General features: G+C 41.1%; 1 protein-coding gene across 1 annotated transcript in view; it reads left to right on the top strand.

The window, feature by feature from the left end:
* The window catches only part of trpc5a (transient receptor potential cation channel, subfamily C, member 5a), a 196,283-nt gene that overhangs the window by 88,903 nt on the left and 79,841 nt on the right, over positions 1-27,539 (top strand). The window contains exons 4-8 of the mRNA XM_006803430.2: positions 1,703-1,953; positions 10,811-10,927; positions 11,065-11,127; positions 12,210-12,347; positions 12,923-13,129. Of these exons, the coding sequence (XP_006803493.1) occupies positions 1,703-1,953; positions 10,811-10,927; positions 11,065-11,127; positions 12,210-12,347; positions 12,923-13,129 (776 nt within the window). The remainder of the gene's footprint in view (positions 1-1,702; positions 1,954-10,810; positions 10,928-11,064; positions 11,128-12,209; positions 12,348-12,922; positions 13,130-27,539) is intronic.

Genomic DNA, 27,539 nt, shown 5'->3' on the forward strand with positions numbered 1-27,539 from the left:
TTAAAATGATGACAGAGGTCAGTAATTTGCACCAGAGGTACACTTCAACTGTGAGAGACAGAATGTGAAAAAAAAATCCATGAATTCACATGGTAGGATTTGTAAAGAATTTATTCGTAAATCAGGGTGGAAAATAAGTATTTGGTCAATAACAAAAATACAACTCAATACTTTGTAACATAACCTTTGTTGGCAATAACAGAGGTCAAACGTTTACTATAGGTCTTTACCAGGTTTGCACACACAGTAGCTGGTATTTTGGCCCATTCCTCCATGCAGATCTTCTCAAGAGCAGTGATGTTTTGGGGCTGTCGCCGAGCAACACGGACTTTCAACTCCCGCCACAGATTTTCTATGGGGTTGAGGTCTGGAGACTGGCTAGGCCACTCCAGGACTTTCAAATGCTTCTTACGGAGCCACTCCTTTGTTGCCTGGGCGGTGTGTTTTGGATCATTGTCATGTTGGAAGACCCAGCCTCGTTTCATCTTCAAAGTTCTCACTGATGGAAGGAGGTTTTGGCTCAAAATCTCACGATACTTGGCCCCATTCATTCTGTCCTTAACACGGATCAGTCGTCCTGTCCCCTTGGCAGAAAAACAGCCCCATAGCATGATGTTTCCACCCCCATGCTTCACAGTAGGTATGGTGTTCTTGGGATGCAACTCAGTATTCTTCTTCCTCCAAACACGACGAGTTGAGTTTATACCAAAAAGTTCTACTTTGGTTTCATCTGACCACATGACATTCTCCCAATCCTCTGCTATATCATCCATGTGCTCTCTGGCAAACTTCAGACGGGCCTGGACATGCACTGGCTTCAGCAGCGGAACACGTCTGGCACTGTGGGATTTGATTCCCTGCCGTTGTAGTGTGTTACTGATGGTGACCTTTGTTACTTTGGTCCCAGCTCTCTGCAGGTCATTCACCAGGTCCCCCCGTGTGGTTCTGGGATCTTTGCTCACCGTTCTCATGATCATTTTGACCCCACGGGATGAGATCTTGCGTGGAGCCCCAGATCGAGGGAGATTATCAGTGGTCTTGTATGTCTTCCATTTTCTGATGATTGCTCCCACAGCTGATTTTTTCACACCAAGCTGCTTGCCTATTGTAGATTCACTCTTCCCAGTCTGGTGCAGGTCTACAATTCTTTTCCTGGTGTCCTTCGAAAGCTCTTTGGTCTTGGCCATGGCGGAGTTTGGAGTCTGACTGGTTGAGGCTGTGGACAGGTGTCTTTTATACAGATGATGAGGTCAAACAGGTGCCATTCATACAGGTAACGAGTGGGGGACAGAAAAGCTTCTTACAGAAGACGTTACAGGTCTGTGAGAGCCAGGGATTTTCCTTGTTTGAGGTGACCAAATACTTATTTTCCACCCTGATTTACGAATAAATTCTTTACAAATCCTACCATGTGAATTCATGGATTTTTTTTTCACATTCTGTCTCTCACAGTTGAAGTGTACCTCTGGTGCAAATTACTGACCTCTGTCATCATTTTAAGTGGGGGAACTTGCACAATCGGTGGCTGACTAAATACTTTTTTGCCCCACTGTATATCATACACATATCTGTATTGGCATTAGCTCCCTGACAGATTTGTATTTTACAGACTTTCACATCAGTAGACACATAAACAATAATTTGGGTGAGAAAGTGAAATTTTTTTAGCCACCTGCACACTTCAACTCTCCTCTTCCTCTAGGTGACTATGCGGGAGTGAAACATGCCCTTCGCGAAGCAGAGGTGTACTACAACATGGATGTGAACTGTCTGGACCCGCTGGGCCGCAGTGCTCTCCTCATCGCCATCGAGAACGAGAACCTGGAGATCATGGAGCTCCTGCTCGACCACGGCATCCACACGGGCGACGCCCTGCTGTACGCCATCAGGAAGGAGGTGGTGGGTGCCGTGGAACTGCTGCTGTCACACAAAAGGCCCAGCGGAGAGAAACAGGTGCGTGCGGATGTTTCTTTTTAACTACGCCTAAAGTTTACGTCTTTTGGTTTGTGGTGAACCGACTTCACATTTTCAGTGGCCCCATCTGGACTCTGAAAATGTTTCTGGCGGCACCACTGGTTCAGACCAAACAGAGGGAGAGCGAGCCCTCTGTGGGTATATGTTAGCGTGTTGCATCCAGACGCATCCATGCATGCACGTGTTTGCATTTAGTCATCCGTGAATGTGCGCCTGTGTGAGTATTTTTCCATTTTAATGTGTGTGTGTGTGTGTGTGTGTGTGTGTGTGTGTGTGTGTGTGAGATAATGAGCTGCACATCCATTCATTGTAATGCTCCATGCCACATTCTGCTGAGAGGAGGGAAATTAAACAGCCCGTTTCATAGACAAACTGTGAAATAGGATTTGGAGACAGACAGCATTTTTGTCTGCTTGCTGCATTTCTGTTTGTGTGTCAGAGAGAGAAAGAGGAGCAGAGGAAGGAAAAACACACTACAGTTTAGTTTAAAGAGTAGGTGTTGGGGGGGTTAAGATGGAGAGATTCAGAGACGGGTAGTTAAAAAACTGATTCACAGCGATTCAAACTAACAGGGGAGTAAATGTGAAGACGAAACGGACGGGAAGTAAATTGCAAAATGTAAAAAATAAATAAGTGAAACAAAGACGTCTTCTTGAAAAATATTCCTGGACTGTTGAGGCTGTGAGGTTCGATGTCACCATGGCAACCAACCCTTGGCCGAAGCAGAGGATTGTGGGAAGGTTTTGGTTGCCTCTCAGTTGGATGTGGATGAGAACAAATCTGTTCTTCCAGTGTTTCTGTTTGTCTTCTCATACTTTTTGTCTCTCTTCAGTTACCTTACACATCACACATGCGTAATACACAGTGATGTCAGCGCATTGCAGATTTCTGTAATAATGATAATAAAGCAGTGGGCAGCAACGCATACATGTTAATCTGTTTTACTGTCTTATATAAAATATTGGCCTATGTGTGAGATTTAGAAAGCAAGAGACATGCGGCACCGTGTTGTTGCTTCAAAATTGCACAGACTGTATATGAAAGATGCACATAACCACCATGATGTTGGTTTGTTGAAGCATTGAGTATTTTGGTCATTGTCATATTTTGTCAAGGACATAAGCGAGATGGATGTGACCGCCATTCCGAGGGTCACTGGATGCTCATAAGGTAGTTGTCAATCACACCATATGGAGTTAGAGCTGCCCAAGAAAATGTTACTTTATCCTTTTTGACTAAAACAAACATCAGACTTTAACCAGTAAGACTTGAAACTAACATTTGTTACCATAAAATCCTCAGAAAAGTTAGTACTGAGGTTGTGGAGTATGGGAATTGTCTTTTCCCAAAGACTTTTGCAATTACATGTCCCCCTGCTGACCGTTAGAAAGAATTCAAATTGAACTTACTCCCATATTAATGTTATTTTTTTGTCTATCTTTTATATACAGTTTATTTCAATTGTCCAATACGTTCAATAAGATCTCAGTCTTGTAGCGTGCTAAAACAATATGTGTGTGTAGGCTACAGCATCAGGATTAAATTTGGAGGGTGTAGCTGCTGGTGCTGGCTAGCTTGGTAAGCGAGGGGTGTAATTCAGGGTGAAATTACATGAATACGAAGTTTGCTAAGTGAATAACAGGCTTAAAAATGTGCTTGTGGGAGTTTCTGTAGGAAAAAATGAACCCCAACTAGAGTTATAGAAAAAAATTCAACCCCTGCACAGTTATCATCGGGGGTGGCTTTAAAAACCCAAACGCTTTTCTACTACAATATTAACATTTTTTTTTCTGCTGCTGCACAGTTACCGAAGTCTAAAGATGGATACGCACAGGAAGAGACGAGTGGCAGTGTGGCAAACAGAGAGAGTGTGAAACAGGTTATATTAGCAATAAAAGATGCACAGAAATGTGTCAGTTCACTTTTGTTAGTTTGCTTGGGTTCAGCTGAGAGAAGCATAATTCCGGCAAAAGGCATCGGAGAGAATCAAGTTTGATGAGAGGAAAAAAGAGAGAAACTCGAAGAGGAATGCTTCACAAAGGCGTTACCTCTGCATGTGTGGGGAAAATGAAAAAGTGCCTGTTTGTGGAAAGAGTGATCTCAAGTTTTATATTTAAACTATCCATCGGCGCAACTTTGTGCTGAACACTGGGGGGGTCGAGATCTCTGTCTAAATAAATAAATCTGGGTAAATTCCCATATGATTAAACATGCAACTATTTTGCTGGTAATGAGTAAAGAAAATCAACAGCCTATTTATGCAAGATAATTTATAATTTTATTGGGTGGGTTCTTTTGGTTTGGTCTGATTATTTGGGGGGTCATAACCCCCCGTAACCCCCCTGGAAATTACACCCCTGAAACTATCTATTTCACCAATATTCAGGGCACAGTATTGAGTTTTGCACACACAAACATATGCACACTCACACATCAGTGCTCGATACTTATATTAAGAGCTGGATGTGTGCTTTGTGAGTTTACGTATGTTTCTAAACTGCACTTTTCTACTGACAGGTAGAATCAGGGCCTTTTATCTGCTCCTGCAAAGCTAAACTGTTGATCTTTCTGCCATCCCTCTCCATCTGACTCAGTCTGACTCCCCCTCTTTCTTTGATTACCTCTCTATATCTCTGTGTCCATCCTCCCTCACTCCCCTGTTCACATCCACTCCTCACTCTTCATTACCAGCATACTCGAAATAGAAGGACTGAGGCAACAGCCCAAAGAACAAAAGGGAGGGAAGGAGGAAGAAGAGAATGATTTTTATTTTTTAAGCATGAACAAAAGGATTAGATCTGGAGCTCTTTGCCCTGAAGAGCGAAAACAGAGATGGACTGGAGTCAAATAAAGAAGAAAAACAGCAAATGCAGCATGTAGGAAATCAGATGGGCATAGAGGAAAAACATAGGAAACAAGACACATTAGGAGGTAGACAAAGTGAGAAATAGTTGCGGAGAGAGATGCAAATGAGGGAAGGTTCTGTGCCCTTTGATGTGTGAAGCAAACAATTAGAATTGCATGTGTGTAACTGGAGTCAGTGTGAATTTGGGTTTTGATCTGAGCGTATTCATCTGGATTGGATGCACGTGTGTCTGCACTGATGGATGCGAGGAGACAATACAGTGGATTTTTTTATTATCATGCATTGTCTGGTTTTGTTTTTAAAGTGAAATCTAATTTAAAGTAAATCCATAACACAAAACGTCTTTTTATGATTTAGCCAGAAAAACAGGATTTCTTGCACAAACTTTCTGCAATTTTACTCCTAATTTCTTGTTATAACTTCACAGGACTCTAGCTGAGATCCACTTTCAGTAAACCAGCAGCTCCTTTGTGGACTTTTTTCTTCTTCACATTACAGTGTAACAAAGCAAGTGTGACCCGCTGTGATAAACTACAGAAACCATTTGACTGCTCTTTGGAAAATTTCCAGTTTGATGGTTGGCTCTGTGTGCCCCCATCCCAAAGTACCACCACACTGTTCCCAGAATTTCATGCAGTGACTTTCACGCGAGCTTGCAGCCATCAGCGTATGAATGGGTAATTTGAGAGCCAAATCATAATGTGCTTCAGATAATAGCCACGAATAAATGGAGTCCAGAATAAAAAGGGGTCCAAATTCTGACACAGTTTGGAGTCAAAAACGACCTTTGATATAAATTTTGCTTTCAATCGTTCTCCTTTCAAGGGGTCAACAGCAGTCGTGCCCTAGATTTATTGGATTTTCTGACTGACAGCGACACTGTTGTGGCTGAAAAATGTTTTGGATTGTGAATGTGCATCTGAGTGTGGTTATCATGGCAACACATGGTCCTGGAGATGCTTATAGGACCTGGAGCTACTACTAAAGGTGTTGTACTGCTTTGGGAGGTGTTAATATGTTTGTGGACAGATTTTAAGGAAGTTTGTTTTTTTATTTTTACTTCTTTTTACTTAGACATTTTGAGTTGTTGAATTTAATATGAATGTTTGGGGTATAAAGTTTTATGTGGTGTGACCTCAGATTACTGAATAAGGTCACCAGGTATCAGGAGCAAAAGGATAGAGCAGACTGATATAGGACTTGTCTTGATACTAATATTTGATATTCAGTGCCGATTAAGTCCTGGGAGTGAGACAAAACACAAAACTGTTTTGTTAGCTTCAGCTTTCCCCCTGGGATTAATAAAATGTTCTAAATATCAGACTGCTTGGTTATCAGCCTGCCATTAAATACATTGGCTTTGTTTTACTAAAAGCCCTTTTGTTTATTGCCATTTTTAATGTATTAGTACCTCCTAATGACATAGCTGGTTTTCTTTCCACTGTGTAAGTCTGTGTGGGTGCGTGTTTGTGTGTAATCATGGCAAAATGTGGTCTGAGAGACACCTGCTCTAACAGGTGCCACTCTGTCGTGGCTGAAATTGTTTTCACCTTGTGTGTGTGTGTGTGTGTGTGTGTGTGTGTGTGTGTGCGTGTGGTGTTATCATGGCAACATATGGTCCTGGAGACACTTGTTACTACCACTACCAGGTAGTTTTGAGTACTTTGGCTTGTGTTTATGTGTCTGTCTGTGGATTTTGTCTAGACTATAGTCACAGTCCAGCATGACACAGTCAAGAGACTTGAGGGTTGCAGACAACACTTAAGTGAAGACAGACTGTGGAGACAAATGCCGTCCCAGGATCACTGGTGTTGTCGCAGTGGGATCACATGCTACATGGTGTCTTGATTATTCTGTCTTGTGTTGGTTCTGTAGTTTGTGTTCTTGGTCTTGGAGGCTTTTGATATTTGAGTTTCTCACTTCTGCTTTGATCTTTATCAGTTTCTGTCATATTATCGGAGTTCTGTGGAGTTTTGGTACATGTGTACTGATGGTGTGGGTTCCCATTTTAATTTGAATTTGTTTTTAATTCCCTCAGTGTCCCGCCCAATTCTTTGGTCATGCCTCAGTCCCTTTGTGTGTTCTTGTTTTCTTTCCTTCGGTGGTTTCCGGTTTGACTTCCTGCCTCAGGTTTGCTTCCTGTCTGTATTCTCCAAGTCTAGATTGTTTTCACCTGTTTCCCTTCAGTTATCAGTTACTTGTGTATAAATAGTCCTACCCACCCTGAAGCTTTTATCAGATCTTCTCCTGTTCATCTCTCCTGCGTCTGTTGTGAGTTTATTTGCCCTCAGTTATTTTCAAAGTTACCTTTACTCTTCGGGTTATTTTCCTGGAGTTGCCTTCTCAGGGACTTTCAGTGCTTTGAATTAAACTTGTCTTTTGGTCCATCCAAAATTGAGTTATGAGACACACACAATGGTAACTTATCATTTCTTTCCAGTAATTTAAGTATCCCTTAAAGTATTTTTTAATGACTCAAAAATCTTGTATCAGAATACCTGTTCTAGTGACTCCAGTGTTTTAAAACTTTATGCACTCGCAGTTCTGTGCAAAAACTGGCTCAATACTCAAGACTCCACAAATGAGTGAATGAACCTGATAACCAACTTATAACTGAAACCATAGGTTTTCTCAAAAGTTTAAAGTGCTTTTCTTGGCTAAATCTAAACATTCATTCACCGCGCACATCAAGTACTGGGTTGGACCTCATTTTAGACTTCAGAACTGCCTTAATTCTTTGTGATATCAACAAAGTGCTGGAAACATTCCTCACAGATTTTGGTCCATATTGACATGATAGCATCACACAGTTGCTGCAGATTTTCTTTGGCTTCCTAAACCCTACAGACGGTTGTGTGGGAAAATCCCAGCACTTTCTGAAATACTCAGATCAGCTTGTCTGAGACAACCTGCCATATTCAGACTCACTTAAATCACCTTTTTTTTTCGTTCTAATTCTCAGTACATCATTTTGACCGATACCCAGTGCACTGAAGTGCTGCCAGGTGATTAATATAGTGGTATAAGTTTGTTGACTCAAGCTATGAAACCCAGCCTTTGCACCGTTGTAGCAGATAAAGATAAACATTTCCTCTGAACATAATCCAGCCAGCAATAAATCGGGGAAAAAATGTAGATTGAGTTTAACTAAACCTTTCTCTCATATTTCATCATGTCGTCATCATGTAACTCTCAGCGATCTGACCCATCTTCAGAAACACGTAAGAGCAACAAGCCCATAACAATCACACCTCCTGCTATCTCACTGTGTTGCTCCATTTTGGGGGAACCAACAGTGTACATCTGGAGCCTAAATATGCCATCGGTGTAGTTTCACCTAATTGAAAAAGTTTAAATCCTGAGTTATATAAGGCTCGAGGTTCCTAAGTGGTGCTCGTTCGCAGCTGCAGATGGTGCAGCCAGTTTCAATGCGTGAAAAATCAATTGTACTCAAGTTATGTTCATTCTGTTATTTGCCGTTTCTGTATTTGCATGTGTGCTTGCTTATATTTACTTGTTTGTGTATTCTCGGTCTGTCTCTTTAATTTTTATTTGGGGCCCAGCCCGTGGCAGCTGTTCTCACACTCCTTATCACAGCAGGAAAAAAAGAGGGATTAAAAAAAGAGAGAGAGATTGGATGAAGAAAATAGGGTTGTGGCAGGTGAGAGGAGTAAGAGACAAAGGTAGAGAGAGATGAGGAGAGTAAACTGGTGGAAAGGAGGGGTTTAGATGAAGGGAAAACAAGGAAATGAGAGAGATGCAAGAAGATGGAGGGGGGGAGAAAATAGAAGAATGTGGGAAGGGGAGACGAGGAGAAGATGAGGCAGCAGAAAAGATGGAGACAGAAAGATGGGAAGGGTGAGGAGAAGCACTCGCCGTCATTCTCCCTCTGAGACACATGTACCCTCCTTCCTCAGCCCCTCCTCCTCTCTCTTCTTCAGATGTCTGGGAGTACACGTGTGTGTGCTTTTCTTTGACATACCAGCACCCTGTCAGCCTCATTCTTAACTTTTACTTTAGGGTCCTGGTTTCAGCATAAGACAGCCTTCAACTTTATATAATATACCATCAATTGATCAGGAATGTCTCTGTCACTGTTAGTAGTGGATTAAGAGACCCTTTTAAATAATGTTTAGCTTTTATTTTTAATGAGATCAGATACACTCATTTTCAACATTGATCGCTCTTATGTTCCACGTTCTGCTGGTCGTTTCAGCAAAGCTCAAGGCTGTTGACATTTGGCTAGTTGAGTGTCTGGAGCAGTATTTGTTTTCTAAACCATTAATGCTATTCTATGCCATTTACTATTGGAAATTACCAAAAGACTAAAGTGTCCACACAACAGTGCACATGATTCAGTCCAGCAGAGGTAGCTTGTTTGCAGTGCTTCCCCTGCTAGACTGGGGTAGCACTGCATGCCATCTATGTGCAGAGAGCTCTGTTGTTGATGGAGACGGTGTACAAAGAATGTGGTCTTGATCTTTGAAGGGTTTTCTTTTTTTCACACGTCTCCTGTTCCCGGAATATTGCACTTGGCAGATGTCATCCACTTCCAGAGACACACAGTTGGGATTTTGGAAGTCTGGACTAGAGCACGACTGCAGTGGGTAAACACCCCTCAACTGGCTCAAGTGTGCACATGCTTGGGACCTTAAACTACACTTTACTCCCTTTACAAACCACCAGCAGCCTATGGAAACCACACTTGTGGTTAAATACCTGGGACTCCTGATCTGAAGGAAAATGAAGAAGCCTTCTGTGTGAGTTTGAGTTGCCTTTAACTCCGGTCAATTATGACCTGGATGACAAGGACCCAATAATATAGCAGTACACAGATACCTGAGAGGTCTCTGTTTCTCAAACCAGACACTCTGATGTACGTACCCTCTTTTTCACTCAGCAGCAGGGCCTGTACCTTGTCTTTCTACATTGGTCAGATGTGGTTTGTGTTGTACTGTAAATTGATGGCAAATACTACACATTTGGGTTGCGTCTTACAAATGATTTGTGACCACTCAACTCCATATTGACGTTTAAAGCTGTAGATTACAAACTTGATGGCGATGCACTCCCAGCTGTTTTGGGTGTTTTGAAGATCCCAGCATTTTGTTTGAAGACGATGTGATCTCCGCCTCAAAAACAATCTTCCAAGCTCTGCTACATATGGCTGGCACTCTTGTTGTTGTCTTTGTGAGGTTGCCAGGCAGAGATTCCAGAAAGTTCCTGCTCTGGGCCAAGAAACAGTCTGGCACTCAGCCCCCTGATATAACTGACTGTAAAGCTACAAGTGGTCGTGTTTACATTTTGTACAGATTATATGAAGCAGATGTAACGTATCCGTTATGGGCTGGACTAACCTAGTGATCGATAGCATCATAGACTCAAGACGTGGCATTAGTCTAGAAAACTGTATCCTCTTGGTTCAGGCGTCTTGTTAACATGCGTCTGCATTTCTTTTTCTTTATTTATATGCAGCCATTACATTCTTGGTTTTCCTCTCTCCATCTCTCCTTTGTCTTCCTGTAATGACAGACCTCCTGGTATTCCTTGGCAAACAAACAATCTTCCACTCCCCTCTTCTCTCCCAGGTACAGCTGGTGTTCAGAGCTGCATCCGTGAGGGATAAAATGAGTTTTGGAGAGGATGTGGCTTTAAATAATCTACCTCTGCAGAGAGTCAAGCAGGAAATGTCTTTTTATCGAATACATTACACTAATTTAATTTGTTTTAATCTGATTCAAGAGTGTTTGATTGGATTCATCATTTGCTTAATTTGTCTTTCACTTTCAGTTTTCCCCTATGTAACAATGTCACATGTGGAGCTGAATCAAAGCTTTTTAATTGGACAATAAATGTGTTTCTTAGTCATTTTTTTTCTGTTTAACTGGCGGTTGTCAGCAGGCTTTTTACCCAAATATTAAAAGGTAGATAACAGCCAGTTTAAGAGGTTTGTACTTTGTTCTCCTACAGGTTCCTTCTCTGATGATGGACAGCCAGTTTTCAGAGTTCACCCCCGATATAACTCCCATCATGCTTGCTGCTCATACAAACAACTATGAGATTATCAAGCTGCTTGTCCAGCGGAAGGTAATGGTTGTTTTACGCATAAGTTATCAACATAATGAGCAGTAAGCTCTTTTTTTTGTCTGTCTTGATGGTCAAGGAATAAAGCGAGATCTTTATTTTATCAGTGATTTGTTGTTCGATGTTTTTGCTCTGTGTAGGTCACCATACCCAGACCACATCAGATACGATGCGACTGTGTTGAGTGTGTATCCAGCTCAGAGGTAAGGGATTTTCTTTCTTTTCTTTTGCATTGCTTGCATTGTGTTTGGTTTGCTAAACATTTATATTTGAATATATTTAAATTGCTTTTACAAACTTTAACTTCCAGCATGGACTCTAGATTAGACATCAACAATTTCCAACATCATTTCCAACTTTTTGAACTCGCCTACATTTAATGTTCTTATACTTTGCAACAATATGAAAGATGAATGAGCATGCTTTAGTGGTATAACCAGGCTCTGAGCCTTAAATTTGAAGACTTAAAACATTTTTATGAAGGTCATGGTTTGGAGTGAATAATCTTTTTTTTATTTGAAACTACAAAACTGCTTTACAGTAAATTCTTGAAATCTTGTTTAATCATTTCAGGCATGTGAACAGCACATAGCTTTAGTAAATTTCCCTCAGATCCAATGTAAAAATAGCTTTATGCTTTCCATACAAGGCACCACCAACTCTATTACAGATCTCAGCTTTGTTATATAAATTGAAAATGTGCAGTCTGCAACTTTAAACCGAATTTACCCCAGCTCCACCATAATGATGATGATGATGATGATAATGATAAAAATAATGTCCGTTAAGCTGCTTTGCTGCTCTTCTTTTTTTTAAATCTTGCCCAGGGAGTGAAATGAAAAGAATTTTGTTCAAACAGACAATAAGTCATTAAAGCATTAGGAAATATTTCTCTATTAATCTATATTTACAATGAACACTTAACTTTAACAGACTGTTCATAGTCTAGACATACCACACCAGGGTCACTCATACAAACTGGTTAAACGAGTGTTATCACACTGCTGGTGCAAAATCTGAAGACAAAACTGAAAAACTAAAGTTCACCATCTTGTTTTGTCTGTGATAGATGCTACCCTATGACATAGTTGGCCTGCAGTTAAAACACTTGAACCATGCATGTTGAACATCCACTCTGGGAACAGTTATGTTACATGTGAAAGATAGCTAGTGTGTTAGTTTTTGTCATACCGATTGAAACAGTTTCTCGATGTTAACGGTGCCTTCTGCAAGTCTCGTAGTTAATGTAAATCTTAGGGTAAAAACCTTTCCTGATTCTTTGTAGGTCGACAGCCTTCGACATTCACGGTCTAGACTCAACATCTACAAGGCTTTGGCCTCGCCATCTCTCATTGCGTTGTCCAGTGAAGATCCCATCCTCACTGCCTTCAGACTGGGCTGGGAACTCAAAGAACTCAGCAAGGTATGGATGTTGATGCCTGTTGATGTCATGTTTGTTGACCAAAAGAAGAAACTTAACAAAACTCCTTCTCTTCGTACATAGCCCATTACGTTTCTAAACAGCCAAGGTACAGATGTACTGGAGGAAAGCAACCTCCTAAAACTTGATGGGATGTTAAATTAACTGTGGAAGGAGTAGCATTCAGCATCATCTTCCTCTTACTCATTTGCCTCAAGTATTTCTTTCACTTATGCTGTCAAGAGTGACTGTCTACCCCTGCCTCACATTTTTTTCTGGTATTTATCGTCTCAAAAGTAACAGCAAAAAGACTCTCACCATACCTTACTATAATCCCTGCAGTCTTTTCTCGGGTAACAAGAACAGACACACTTCTTCTCCAATACTGAGTCTCTATGATGCAGACTTCAGAACGGTTTATGTCAAATAATACTTTCATTTTTGGGATCCACAAGGAGATTGTGATGCTTTTAAGCTATTCCAGCAGCAGATGGAAATCTAAAACTGAGGACATCAAAGAGCCATCATATGTTTCCCATTAATCTTTCAGCATTAATCTTACTCCACCCTTATTTCAGGTGGAGAATGAGTTTCGTCAGGAGTATGAGGAACTGTCTCAGCAGTGCAAGCGTTTCGCCAAGGACCTCCTGGATCAGGCCAGGAGTTCTAGAGAACTTGAGACCATCCTGAACCACAGAGACAACGACCAGAGTGAGGAACTAGACCCTAGACAGTGCCATGATCTGGCCAAGCTCAAACTCGCCATCAAGTACCACCAAAAAGAGGTAGGGACTCGGCTTGGATAGGAACTCCTATTAAAGAATCTTTCAGACCACTCCTCATCAAATCACTCTGTTTCTTATGGATAAAACTGGTTCACCTGATTGTTTTGGGTTTGTCTGAATGCGCTGCTGAAAATTTCCGCAGAATAATAATCAGTCTGTGTGAATGTCCAAGATGCTTTATATATGACCCATCACGGTCAAGGTAGCATGTCTTTTGCATATTTGCTATACTTTTACCCACTGTGAGCAGAGTGACCATCAGTTGGCTGAATAAGCACTTTGGTCCTACGGTTAAACATAACATTACAACCCAACGGTAAAGTTCATCTTCAAATTCATCATATTCACGATGAATACTAACTTAACTGCAGTCAAAGATTTGCTTTGTGAATAATGAAGTAAAGGTGGCCGGAGCCACAAATGAAGTCCAACTCCCTTTTAACCCTGGAGAAACCATGGGGTCAAATTTAACCCCATGGTTTCCCTAGAAAACCAATGGGGTCGGCTCTGACCCCATGTGTTCTCCAGGGTTAAAGTTTACCCTGTCCGGCCACACATTCATGTTGATGTATGTGAGTTCCTGCCTTGGAAGCTGTTGGCTATTTCGGCTTTTACAGTGAGACAAAAAGGAGTGATTACAAACAGTGCAAGCTTTGCTCTGCTTTCTATTTCACTTTGTGTGTGTGTGTGAGTGGAGTAAGACAAGTGACAATAAGAAAGCAGAGCAGAGGAGAGAGGGATTAAGATAACTTTAATCTATCTTAGATGTCAGAAGGCCTGGCAAAAAAAATCTGTCTCCATTAAAAGCAAAGAAGAGAAGCTGACGGGGAAAAAAACTGCCTGCATATACCGCAGTGTCGTAGTCATTTTACAAACCTGCAGTGGTTCGGTGGTTGTTCACGGGTTCCTTTTGTTGTTGTTGGCTGGGAGCTGTGTCCAATCAGCCTGTTTTGGTCTAAGATGCTGGTGGTCTAGTGTCATATTCAGTTATTCTCAATGATTGTAGCACCTTTAACATGCAGCGGGGTTTGACCACATATACTATGCTTTATAAACCCACACACCAGCACAAAACATGCTACATTTATATCGATCTTTGCCAAATGAAAACTCTCCAATCTTGGTGATATGCCAGCATGGTACATTCATAGTTTGCAGGTTTCTAGGTTAAACTATTAGTGTATTTCAATGCATATGGTGCCCATTCTAATGAATTTAATGAGATCAGTAGGTTTTATATAATAAGTATATTAAATTAAAATTTTGTTTGTCACATACACAGTACAACATGTAGTGAAATGTTTGTGTCTAAGCTGCAGACAAGCTGCAGATGTAGCTGCGCTGTTCCAGGGCTTAGTTTTAGCATGGCGCAGGGGGTCTAGCCAGGACCATTACTGGATACCGAGTGGGAATCGAACTTGCGACTCCTGCTCTGTTTTTAAAAAAACTAACAAAATAGAACACCTCCTGTAATGTTGTTGAGGAATTGATGGACCTAATAGTTCACTATATTGGGGTTTGTCAAAGGAGATGAGGATGCTAGTTGATGTAGACGGTAGGAGCAAAAATCTAGGGAGGAAAGGAGGGTGAAGGCTGGTGAGCGGTTGAGGTGCAGGGTTAAATAAAAGAGGGAGGATGAAAGGGACAGGGAGGGAAAGTGAGATAATGAGCTGGAACAAGAGTGAGCAGATACAAAGCCAGCAAACGAATGAGAGATTTAATGGGACAGAAAGTGAGGGGAAAAAATGGAGAGCTAGAGGGATCAAACGAGTGCATGAACGAGAAAGAGATGGAGATTTGATGGGATAGAGTTAGAGAACAAAACAGAGTTTTGGAAAACCCCAAGGCAGTCTGTGTCTCTTCCCGTCCATCCACATGTCTGTTTCCTACACTTTCTAACTTTCTGGAACAGAGGGATACTGCCAGACAGATGAAAGCAGAAGTGAAAGGACAGAGCAAGGGGAGGAGGGGAGGGGTGTCAGAAAAGATACGTAGATGGACTGGGGGAGACGTAAGAGCAGGAAAATGAAATGCTTTATCTTTCTTGAGTGCAAGAGGTGACAAAGGTAAAGATCTGAAGAGAGGCTATAGACACGCTGAGTGCCAGACAGAGGGCTGGCATTTCTCCCTCCCTGGGGACGGAAGATCAAACAGGTTAAGGTGAGAAGCTTTAAGGAGTATGCACCAAATCAGAATGTTCTGCTTTAATTTTTAGCACAAGCCCTACTTATTAAACATTAAACGTTTTTGTGTTGTTTAATGTAGAGAAAATTTGAAAGCACAGAAAAAAATCATACCCTAAAGTAATCTTCAAAATGTTCACAACTGTCTTAAAGTTAAAGGTTACAGACATTCCTGCAAGCAGAGCTGAATATCTGAACATCTAGTGTAGTTTGCAATATCCACAATAAAGTGACAGTTTTCATGCTAAACATGGTAACCATTATACTGTTTAATAGTTTTATGTGATATCATGTCAGAATCATTTCTACATGCTATATGCTAATAGGCTAACATGCCTAACAATGGTGTATGCTACCCTGCAGGTGACATGCTAATAAAGCATGCTGAATAATACATTAAACATTAGCTGAATAAGATTTTTTTTAAACTTTGTGATTGCTTACTAATGATCTTGTACTTGTTATATGCATATTTAAAATTTGAATGCTACCTTTGTATCAGTCATTATGCAGACTATGCTAATGATAACCCACTACAAATAAACTTGCCAAAACAGGCAAACTTGTGATTCAAATCTGTAAAGAAAGGTGTTGAGGAAATGTTTGAGCATTATATGTTTATTTATGCTGCTTTTGGTACTTAGTACCACTCAAAACCACACCAAAAAAAAAGACTGGGGTTCAATCCCCAGACAGAAAACAAAGTTGGTGTGCCCACTTTTGGATGACAGATGTGTGTAGGCTTTTCAAGTGTTGTAGCAGTAGTTGGAGGTATAAATAGACATGGAGAGCAGGAAAAGTGAATGACTTTTTCACCTTTGAAGGTGTGTTGGTGCTGCAAAAGATTAACGGGAATGGGGGATATTAAAAAAGAGAAGATGAGTCGGGGGCTTGAAGTCCTTTTCCAGGGCAAAGGATTTAAGAGGATGGAGAGAGTAGACTGAGAAGGCAGGAGCTATTTTGCCTTGGCAGGCGTGGTGACATGGAGATTTAGGAGGGCACTTTATGTCTCTGGTATGGCGGGAAGAAGTGAAGTAAAGAGAGAACGTGAAGGGTAGTTGGAGTTATGGAGGGTGTCTTTCCTGAGTAGTTATAGTGGAAAAACACTGATGTGAATGGGACATAGGGAAGAGATGAAAACTGCTTAGTTGTCCTTGTGTATTAGTGTATTAGAGGAGATGACTCTAAGAGACTAAGATGACTTAGCCTGGCAGGGCGAAGGACAGCTGAACTATAGACACGCACACACATACATATACTGATACTGATAAGCACTCACCGACGCATCACCCTCCATCACTCTCCCTACCCCGGATCCAACGCCACCTCCAACACTTACCTCCCCTCTGATGTGGACATCGGGTCAGTTGGAGGCGCAGTCGAAAGATTGCAGCGGTCCCAGATCAGATGTACACACTGGAACACTTTCCCATGTTGCTTGTCTGTGTTTATTGTGTTATGGTGTGTTGATACCTGTGCATTCCTGTATTATCCTTTTGTGTTGCACATTTCGATGTTTTTTTCCTCGCTACCTAGCCTGACCTGTCTCCCCAATGTGATGTTTGTGTATTGTATGTACAGTCGGCAAGGTCTGTCATCTCGGTTGTGGGCAAAAGACCTGCAACTGACAAATAAAGGCTATCTCATCATCTCTTATCTCATGATATAATGCATAATGCAAGTCTGCTAAGAAATTATCATATAAATTGATGCAGCCATAAAAAAAGCTTTAGAGAATCCATTGTGCAGCTAAAACATCAACTTCATATTTACCATGACTTTGTATTACTGCTTACAGCTGGTGAAAACAAATTTCAAATTGGTTTAAGAACATTTTAATTCACTTCTGTTGGCCTTTTATGCACACATATCCAGTTCTTTTAGTTTTTTTTAAAAAAATAGATTAGTATATAGTCATGTAAAAAAAAGGGTTAGGGTTCCACAGGATTAAGAGTGGACGTCCCAGCAAGTTTACCCCAAAGTCAGAGCGTTAAAGTTGATGACTGGAGTAGTGTCCTGTGGACAAGTGAGACAAAGGCCATGATGTAGAGCACCCTGTTCAGTGAAAATCAAATGCAGTATATCAATTCAGTCACCTCAGACAAACAGCAGAGTATATGCTTCGACTCTGCATAGAGCTCTGTGACTACTTTCTTTTTGGTATGACTCTATCAGCCAATACTGAATGTGTCTTAAGTTTGTTTTTAACATCTTTTCAAACGCAGACAATAAGTGCTGTGATCATGGCAGTAATTTCTAAGGGCTTTTCTGTTTGTCTGACAGGGGACATGAATGTATTTGATGGCTGTGTGGAGAAACTGTCTGAGTCTGTTTGTTGCAAACAAACATAGTTGGATCAATGGGACTGAATACTTATCAAACAAATCAGACAAGCATGTGAATCATTTGCATCTAGCTTTATAACATTATTTCACTCGCTTAGTACAAGTAAAGCCTGGTGTAGTAATCACAATCTAATGGTCTTGCAGCCATAGTCGATCTATATAGTAATTGTACTAGTTTAAATACTGAACGACAGCAATTTCAAGAGTTTAAATAATAAAACCTAAAAGCTCACTCAGGAAACCAATTGAAATTAAACTGGAAAAAAAAAACCGTGGAGAAAAAAAGCATCATAACTATTTTAATTTTTATACTTTGTCGATGAATCAAGGAAAACCCAAAATGACTGTTTTTTGTTTAATGAGGCAGTGGAAGCCTCATTAAGAAGAAATAGAAATGTCGCTACTTAATACAGCTTTGGATACACAGTGGGGATTTAGCTAAGTAAATACATTATGGGAGCTAGCTTTATGGGCAGTTTGCACAATTGAAACATGTTCACTGTTCATCAGTTTCCACTTGTGACAATAATACACTAATTTTAAAAAAAATCTGTCATGCTTCCATGCAGTGCAACTCACATTAGATCAGAGGAAACTGACTAACGGTCTGCTTTCCTGCTGTTTGCTGGTGCTGGAGTGGGCTGACACCTACTACACCTTGCTGGGAGGTATAATTGGCTGCAGCGCTGGCAGAGTAGTCCTTTGAGCGAGACTCTTACAGAAAGCAGAAAGTCATATTTTTCAAAACATCCCATGGCATTCTGGAGACTGCGCGAGTGACTCTCAGCTCTTAAAATAAGACATCTTCAGATGTAGACTGAGGGGAGAGAGGGAGGAATGGAAGAGTGCGAGTGAGAAGAAGTAAAGCAACTGAGAGGGAAGGAGGAAGAGAGAGAATTGTCAGTGCTTAATAAGACATTCTGAAATGGATGAGAAGCAAAAGGAGATGAACAGGACGAGAAGGGTTCGCTGAGAAAATAAAGATGAAGTGGAGCTGCTGCAGAAAATATGGATGTCTTCAAAAAGCTGCGACTGAGGCAGACAGTTCATGGGTGGGTCGAAAGTGATGCCAGCTAAGATATGCATGTCCTTTAAGTGGGGAATAATACACTTGTGGTCAAAAGTTTACACTTTCTCATCATGGGCATGACTGTCATGGTAGCTTTGGGCCTTTAATGATTTCTTTGAGTCGTTCTTTTTCCAGGATTTTATGATTGTACTTGTACACATTGTAGGGTTAAGCTTCTGTTACTCTGAAATTAAAGCCCATTTTTAAACAACTACAGATTCCAAGTTTATCAAACAAACGTTCAGACAACTGTTACCTTGATGTGTCACCAGACTTTACCAAAGTCTGGAAGAGAACCCAAGGTTTCGCCCTAAGATGAGAGGTTAGGATGTTCAGAAACAATCGTGGAACCACCAAAACTCAAGCCAATCAACACCAGTGTCACTGTCCATTTCTATGAACTATGAGAGTACCGACCAAGAAACAAGGCCCAAAACTGACACCTTCACACTTGACTGAAATTTTCAGCTGACTGTATGGCCAAGCAAAATCCCTTCTCACTGATGTTTTATGGTCAGACAAAGGCTGTGTCTCAATTCAGGGGCTGCATCCTTCGGAGGACCCAGCCTACTCGGCCTACGTGGACCGGGTCCTCTGAAGACAGAGAAGGCCGGAAGTGAGCGGCTGTGAAATGGGACGGTCTAGCCTTCAGATTTGCCTCACCGCTATCTCGGTGGAGTTTAATAAACTCAGCTGTCTGCTCCTTGCTATCTAAAATATAACAGGACACTGGCGTAAATTCTTGACCATCTCACAATTCTGTTTAATCAGTTTTCTGTTTGACGTTTATTCAGCTGTGTGAAAACTATAACTTTAATCCAAGTCAAACCGATTTACTCACAAACAAATAAAACACTGAAAAAAGCCAAACAATAACATTTTTAAGTTATCTAAGTGACTTATATATTATGTTTAACCTGAGTAGCGAAAGACCACGGGGGTCTGAAAACTATGTGCTGGGAGTTCGCTGTTCTTGCCGGCTCTAGTGAGCCTTGAACCCCGGCTAGCTATCAAGCTGGTGGGTAACATGCGTCTCCGAAAACATCGGAGCACTTTTGCAAATATGTGATATCTTGATGAACCGAGCAGATATTTGAAGTTTACACACCAACTTTCTCACCTAAAAATATGTTAAAAGTTTATTTTGTGATATTAAAACTAAGTAGCTGTCGCCATTGTTGGAAACTGGAATTGGCTGGGCCGTGCTATGAATTCTGGGATAGGTTGGACCACAAAGGATACACCTGACCCATCCTTTAAATCCGGGGAAATGAAAAACTCATTTTTTGGCCGCATTTGGAGCAGCCTTCGAATTGGGACAGCCTTTATCGCGTCACTGTGACGTAATCCGCCTTCAAATGCGGCCTCCGAAGGATGCAGCCCCTGATTTGAGACATGGCCAAAGATTGAGCTATCTATAGCAAGAGGAGGTATATTTGGAGAAGTAAAGGTGAACCATCCATCCATCGTAAACCACTGCACTAATTGTTAAGCATCATGGTGGTAGCATCAGGCTCAAGCAAACATTTAACCAATACTTCTGACCATGCACGGATTAGAGAAAATCCAAAAACGAAACAGTTCAAAGAAATTGAAAGTCCAAAATTACCACGATATTTAATTGAATGCTGCATGATGAATGGATGTAAGGGTTAAACACAACTCTTTTGATTTTGATCTTACTACAGTAAATTACATTTTAAATCTTTATTAGTTATGTCTTATTTATGTATTTTGGTAAACACAAACATAGCATAGATATCACGTAATATAATACTGACTGAATATTCGTTGACTATATTGCAACAAACTACTGTTTCCTTAACATCACACGTTTCATGTTAAAATCTCTGTATCTGACAGCTGGTGGTGTGACAGCTGTGCCAAAATCAGGGTCACTCTGTTTCTCAGGTGGTGGAGAACAACAACCACCTGTTATCTACTCTTGGTGTGTTAAGTGCTGTACAGGAAGAAAATCCAGTAACACTGCCCCAGGTTGATCCTCTCTCCCTGGAGTCTGCACTAAGTTGAATGCTCAGCTGAAGACCCAGCTCGTGCGCCCTCAGTAAGAGAATGAAGAACAGGATAGAAAGATTTCCATCTCTGGAGGGAGTTTGAATTGGAAATATTTGGAGTCAGACACTACAACAGTTTGTTTCCATTCCTGCAGCTGCTGTTGTTGTATTGGTATTGGTGGAAAAGTAGGCTGCTTCCACGTTTCTCTACAGTAAGGCTGAAACTTTGATGGATTTGAGTCCATTTATTGCATTGACGTACGGTTGATCAGATCACAAGTGGACAGTCTTAAATATAGGGAATTACATCATTAGTGCTTAACTACTCTGTACATATATACCCTTGAAACACTTTTAGTTTCTTAGCTAATGTATGAAAACATGTCTGGTGTACTGGGATGTTAAAGCTTTTAGCACAAGTCACAGTAGCAGCAACAAGCAGAACACGAGCGGTCATCTGAAGCCCTTGGGGGCACACCATAGTAACTGGTGTGAATGGCAATGTTTTAGCAGTCTGTGTCCATTAAAAGCGAGTGTTAGCAGGTTCTGGCTTCACTAGGAATCCTGGCATGTCTAATATTTGATTTGGAGCAAAGTAGAGCTGGAAACTGACCGAGCTGTCTTAGGGTGGGAGACAGGGTACAGCCTGGACAGTTTGCCGTCCATCACCGAGCATAGGATTTGGCTTTTAGACCTTTATTAATTAGGACAGTGTATTGAGTCTGTTATAGGGCAGATTTAGGACTGATAAGAACTTAAATTTTCACGTGATCTGCTAGCTACAGATCAGCTGTAAGAAATTTAAACCACATACAAAATGTTTCCCTTTTACTGTTTATATTATACTAAAGTTCTTGGAGTTCCTCTTGTAGTGTAGTCATAGGCACTCTTTTTTTTCTTTCTTTCTTCAACTCACCAAAATCCAAGCACGTGTGTTTTTGTGTTTGTGTATGTTGACACAACAAGAATGTGGCAGTATGAGAAACTCTGAAAGTCTGCAGACTACAGATGCCCTGACAAATGGGAATCCCGTCAGTATTGTCACACATAAGTGTTCGTACCAATAAAAGTGAGTGATCTGACAGAAAAAAGATAGAAGAAGAAAGAAAGTGGAAGATGGACGGAGGAGGAGGAGGACGGCACGCAAGTGAGAAGAGACAGTTGCTAGCAAAGATCAGGCTTTTCTCGAATTTGGTGTAAAGTGAGAGACAGAAGAAGGCGGGAGGAAAATTGGAAGCGAAGGAAAGAGAAAAATGGAGTGAGGAAGTTAACAGAATTTAGGAGAAAGAGAAAACGATATTAACAAAAATGTGTTTTTGAATTTTTGTCTGAGACACGTTAAGAAAGTGGGGAAATGTCTAGGTCTGAAAGCCAGGGCAGAATGTTGTGATTGGTTAATAAAATGAGGACTTAAGGCAAGACTAAATGAAATGGGAAGAAAGAGTACAGTTTCTATATTAGTAAATACATAGTTAGTGTCAGTGTTGATTGTTTCCATAATACTTCATAAGTATACTCACCAGTCATTTCATTAGTTACTTTGCTAGTGGCAGGTTTGACCTACTTTTTGCCTTCAGAACTGCCTTAATTCTTCATGGCAGAAATTCAACAAGTTGCTGGAAACACTCCTCAGAGATTTTGGTCCATATTCACCCAAAAGCATCACACAGTTACAGATTTGTTGGCTGATATGACTCTGCTGTCCCACCACATCCCAAAGGTGCTCTAATGGATGACGATCTGGTGACTGTGGAGACCATTTAAGTACAGTGAACTTGTCCCTCTGCAACCCTAAATTGGATAAGTGGAAGAGGATGGATGTTTTCAATCATTTCACCTAACCTGTAAGCAGTAAAAATAATCGGGGCAACCATAGAATCCTGGATGATGCCACTTGAAAAACTGGATGAATATGATTTAAATCATAGTCAGTGTTATTAACTGTGCTAACAGCTGTTTTTTTCATAATTGGACATTTTTTCATGACGCTAATGGATTCCTTCAGACAACATGATGGAAGTCTTCAAAAGTTAAGCTAAGTCATGATGTTTTTACATGCGGGCCTTTGCAGACCAGTACTTACCAGGTTACCTCTAAGCTGTCTCCATCCCTTCTTTCTATCTGAATGTGTGACAGCCATGACAAACATGCATTACAGCAGACTGAGTCACAAGCAACACCTGTTTACACTGCCTAATTTATCTAATTCACTCCCTTGTTTCATCTCCCACTACTCCCGCTCTCTTCATTCGTCTTCCACCTTCTACTCTCTCTCCATCTCCCTCGTTCTCCATCTTTTTCTGATATAAAATCTCTGGCAGCGCCTCATTTATCCATTGGTGACTTTCACTTTTGTCATGCTGTTCTTCATCTGGCTCCTGCTGTAAGCGGCTGAGTTATTTAAAAATGGTGCTTCTTGTTATCATCACCTCTGAATGTAAGTGTGTCAATGCTGGTGCGCTTAGAAGTATGAAACCCAGAGCAGATACTGCTTTCTCCATCAGAACAGCTATGAAGGAAGTCCTTCAGGGGAAAACCACCTAATGTCTGAATTTGGGTCATTTCCGGCTTTATAACACAAAAGTTCTTTAGTGCTTTTTTTCTTAAGAATCTTGGAAAGTTTATCAATTTAAATTTGCCCCTAGCTTTGAGCACGTTATGAAAGACGGCAGGGACATGTGGTTAGAAAGGCTGCAGACAGGAACAGTGGCCCCTGGACACCATGACAACAACAGATGTTGACAAACAAACAGATGCCACATTAGCCTCTCCAGGCGCCCTTTGTGCATGTGTGCGCTTGCCTGTGGGTGCGCTGGCGAGCGAGAGCACGCAGGTGTTTATTTGAGTGCACGCGAGCGCACGGGTGTGGGTTTGGTTTTTTCCTCTCTCTTCTTTCGTGCACACATGCATCTGTGGCACTCTCAGGAGACGGGTGATGAACGCCGTCAGTACACTTACATAAGCTTGCCACATACTGCAACCTCGTTCCCGCCTTCTCGCTCTCCTCCCCTCTCTCTGACAGCAAGAGTAAAGGAGGTGACATCCTCTTTCTTTCTGTCTTACCTGATCTTACAATCTTCATCTTCCTTTACTTTCATCTCTTGCATCTTTCCTTTCATCACTTTTATTCTTGCCACATCGGTTTGCTCCAGACCTCCCTCAGTCGCTCCATCTCTCATTGCGTTTTATTCTTTTCATCTCTTTCTCTTAGTCCGTTTCTCTCTGTGGCTAACCACCTCTTAGCTCCCAGCCTTCTTCCTGTATTCACCATCTATGGTTTGTGTGTGTGTTTATGTTGCTTATGCATGTGTCGGTGTGTACGTTCTGCATGACAGAGGTCGCGGTGTCGCACACTAAAAGCTGCCGCACTGTTCCACCAACATCAGGCTTTTAGAGCAAATTATATAATGCTGTGACTCTGTGTGCGTGTTTGTGATACAAAACATAGCCCTGCACACCCTTTTATTGTCCCTGTATTATACTGTGTTTGCAAAGACTCACACACATCTGCAAGCGCATACTCATGTTTGTATTCATTAAGTAATCATATTGTTTATACAGCAGTTTTTAAAACAGTATTTATGAAATAGTTTGATAGATAAAGTAGGAGAACATATGGAACGCCCAGTAAGGCAGAGAAAGGAGTTAAAATGAAGGTAAAGTTGAGAAATCAGCGCAATAATGAGAAAAAAGACAGAAAATTGCAAAATGACTGTAGAAATAATAAAGTGGTCATGACATCGATCACAAATTAGGTCTGTAGGAATGTGTTTTAAGAAAGCTTATTAAGAATGAAGCTGCATTTGATGTTGGAAAAATTCATTTTAATTGGAAAAATAAATGTGAATCACATGTACATCTGTATTTTTTTTCTTCATTTTTTTGTAGTAAGGCTGTGAAATTAAGCCACAGTGCCGTGGTTCACAATGGAGGTGGAACCAAATGTGTGACATTTGGTTCAGAAAATGACATAAAAATAAAAAAAAACACTTTAATGTGGACATAATCTGTTATTTACTGGCAAATTTAAACATTTTACAGTGGTGGATACTCTTACTAAACCTGCTCAACATATGTACAGATAATTGCTGTGAGCCAACAGTTCAGGTTGTAAATGACTCTCAACACTCCACTTTGGACAGTCTTTTTTTTTCTACTCTTGGATCTCTATGATGTCACTAAAAATAGATATCACAACCCTGCTGTTCAATACTTCTTATTTGCAATGAGCAATATCACCTTAAAGGCCTTAAAGCAGGGATGTCAGACTCCTTTTATAGTGTTTACATATAGCCAGCTCTGATCTTAAGTGGGTTGGACCAAGTCTGTTCAATTTAATTCATGAAGCTCCAAATTACAACTGTCGCCTCAAGGTGTGAAAAGTGAAATTCACCTTTATGTCAGGGTAAAGAAGTTTGACTTCACATTTAATCCCTGAGAAATGGTAATATGAGAAAGTGAAGTGCATGTCTCGGTTTTTCTACACAATGAAGAAATGCTGCTGTGGTAAATGTTGGAAATCTGTCAGCGCAACTCTTTGGACTTATGTTTTAAGAAAGAAAAGAAAAGGTCCTGGCAGCTCAGTGCACAAACTGTCTTATAATAATGAAACAGAAGATTTTATTCATTCACAACCATTTAATTTCTTACTGATAAAAAAAAGTGTAAAAACTGAACTTTTCTGTCATTTTGTTGTTTTTCTATTACTCAGTTATTTTGGTGTGGTATGAATCTAGCAAAGCTAGAAAATAGTTAAAAGTCCAAAGTTTATGGTCTTCCTCACATTTCAAATTGGTTGTCAATCAAGTAAATCTACTTTAGTATAGTTATGAGATATTTGGAGGTAGCAAATTAGGGCCACCTTAATGCAGGCTAGAAGTATTTCAGAGGTCACTCAGTGTGTAATCCGAAAACAGCCAAAAAGTCATTCACATTTGTCAAAACATGACAAAGTGTTTAAATAAGGAAGCTTCAGTACAAGGATTTCAAAAACTGTGTGGTTGTGTTTTGCACACAGTCACTGCACAGTGGTCATCTGTTATTCAGCAGCAGTATGAAGATGGCAGCTACCATAGACATTGCTCCAGTGCTGTTAATATATAGCCGCTTTCAAACATGCACTGCAGCCCTGGTCTGTTCTAGGACTTACTGACAGAGGTGAACCAACGCGAACGCCAGGACACTTGATGCTCTTTAACCCGCCTCCTGCTTAAACTCTCAGCACAAAGTGAGGGTGATGTTGGATTGTGTTGATGTGCAAATAGCACAGCTAACAGTCTGCTCTTCTCAGGCAGCTGAACTAAAGTCTTTCTAGGAGCAGGTATGTCCATTCACCAGCCATCATGGTGATGTGTTTAGGCAGTTACTTTGACGCCTCTGTGTAAATGAAAGGGAAGAGTCATTACATGCCCATGTATGTTGTGTACGTTAACTGCGGACATTCATCGGCTCTCCCGATTGGGTAATGTGCTTGCCGGTTCGGTTAGAAGGGTCACATCTCCAATCGCATAAACGCGTCTGCACCACAAAGACAACGGAAGCACAAACACGGCCTAATCACAAACAGCTCGTGTAGAACATCGCAGAGGCGGCGTCGAATCCACCGCTCCACTGTGCATAAAGCACAACCTCTCATTAACCTGTTGAGTCTAAACCGAGCTTCACGATGCACACTCTGAAATAACAATCAGCTGCAGTGTTGTTTGGTGGGAGGGGCTTTTAACACCTGACAGCAGTCTAGCGACCACGACAGCCTGACTGTGTAACGGGGTTGAGGTCTATGGCAAGTGTGTGCACGTTTGTCCCAGAGCGTGAGAGCACGAGCACACCCTCGTCAGCATTCTCCAGCGAGATCAATGCAAATTACATCTCCAATATACTCCCCATGTTTCTCTGGGATCAATACACTCTCTCTCTCTCTCTCTCTCTCTCTCTCTCTCTCTCTCTCTCTCTCTCTCTCTCTCTCTCTCTCTCTCTCTCTCTCTCTCTCACACACACACTCCTCATTCTTTGCGTCTCTCTCCGTTTTGCCTTTTTTAACCTTGCATCTCTAAATTCAACTTGTCCTCCATTCCTTGCACTCCCCAATCTCTTCATCACTCCTCCTCCTCCTTCTGTTTGTACCCTCTTCTTTCCCTCCATTTTTTGTGCCTTGCACATATCTCCTCTTCTTCTTTTTTGCTTTCTTTATGTTCATTTCTTTGCTATTTTGTCTTCTCTTGACTTTATCACCTCTGTTATTCCCTCTGTTCTGTCTCCACTCTCTCTCATTTTCTCCCCCCTCTTCCTTCACATTTTCCCCTTCCTTTTGACTTCTTTCTTATTTACTTATCGTTTCCCCATCTCGTTTCCTTCTCCCTTTTCCCTTTGTTTTTCCCCTTTCTCTTTCTTCTCATCTTTGTTTCTGCACCCTTTTCTTCTATTTTCCACTTCTCCCACCTCTCTCATCACCTCTCTTTTTAGTGGTTTACTCCTCATTTCTTTTCCTTATGCTCTCTTCTCTTCTGTTTGTTTCCGCTCTCATTTTCACCCCTTCTTCTTTGCCTCCTTTTATCTCCTTTCCGGTTTATTGTTCTTGTCTCTCCCGCTTATCCTGCTTCTCCTCCTTTCTTTACTTTTTCTCCCTTTTCTTTTTTGTCTTGTTTCGGTCCTACCCTTGAATTTTTCTCCACTTTCTCCTCTTTTCTTGTTATCTATCATTTTTCTCTTATTTCCTTTCATTCTCTTTATCATCTTTGCTTCTCTGTTGCTTATCTCTCAGCTCCTGTACTCATCGCCTCTTCCCACACCTCTCCATTC

This window comes from Neolamprologus brichardi, chromosome 3 (assembly GCF_056152115.1).
Source record: "Neolamprologus brichardi isolate AB-2024 chromosome 3, ASM5615211v1, whole genome shotgun sequence".
NCBI lineage: Eukaryota > Metazoa > Chordata > Actinopteri > Cichliformes > Cichlidae > Neolamprologus > Neolamprologus brichardi.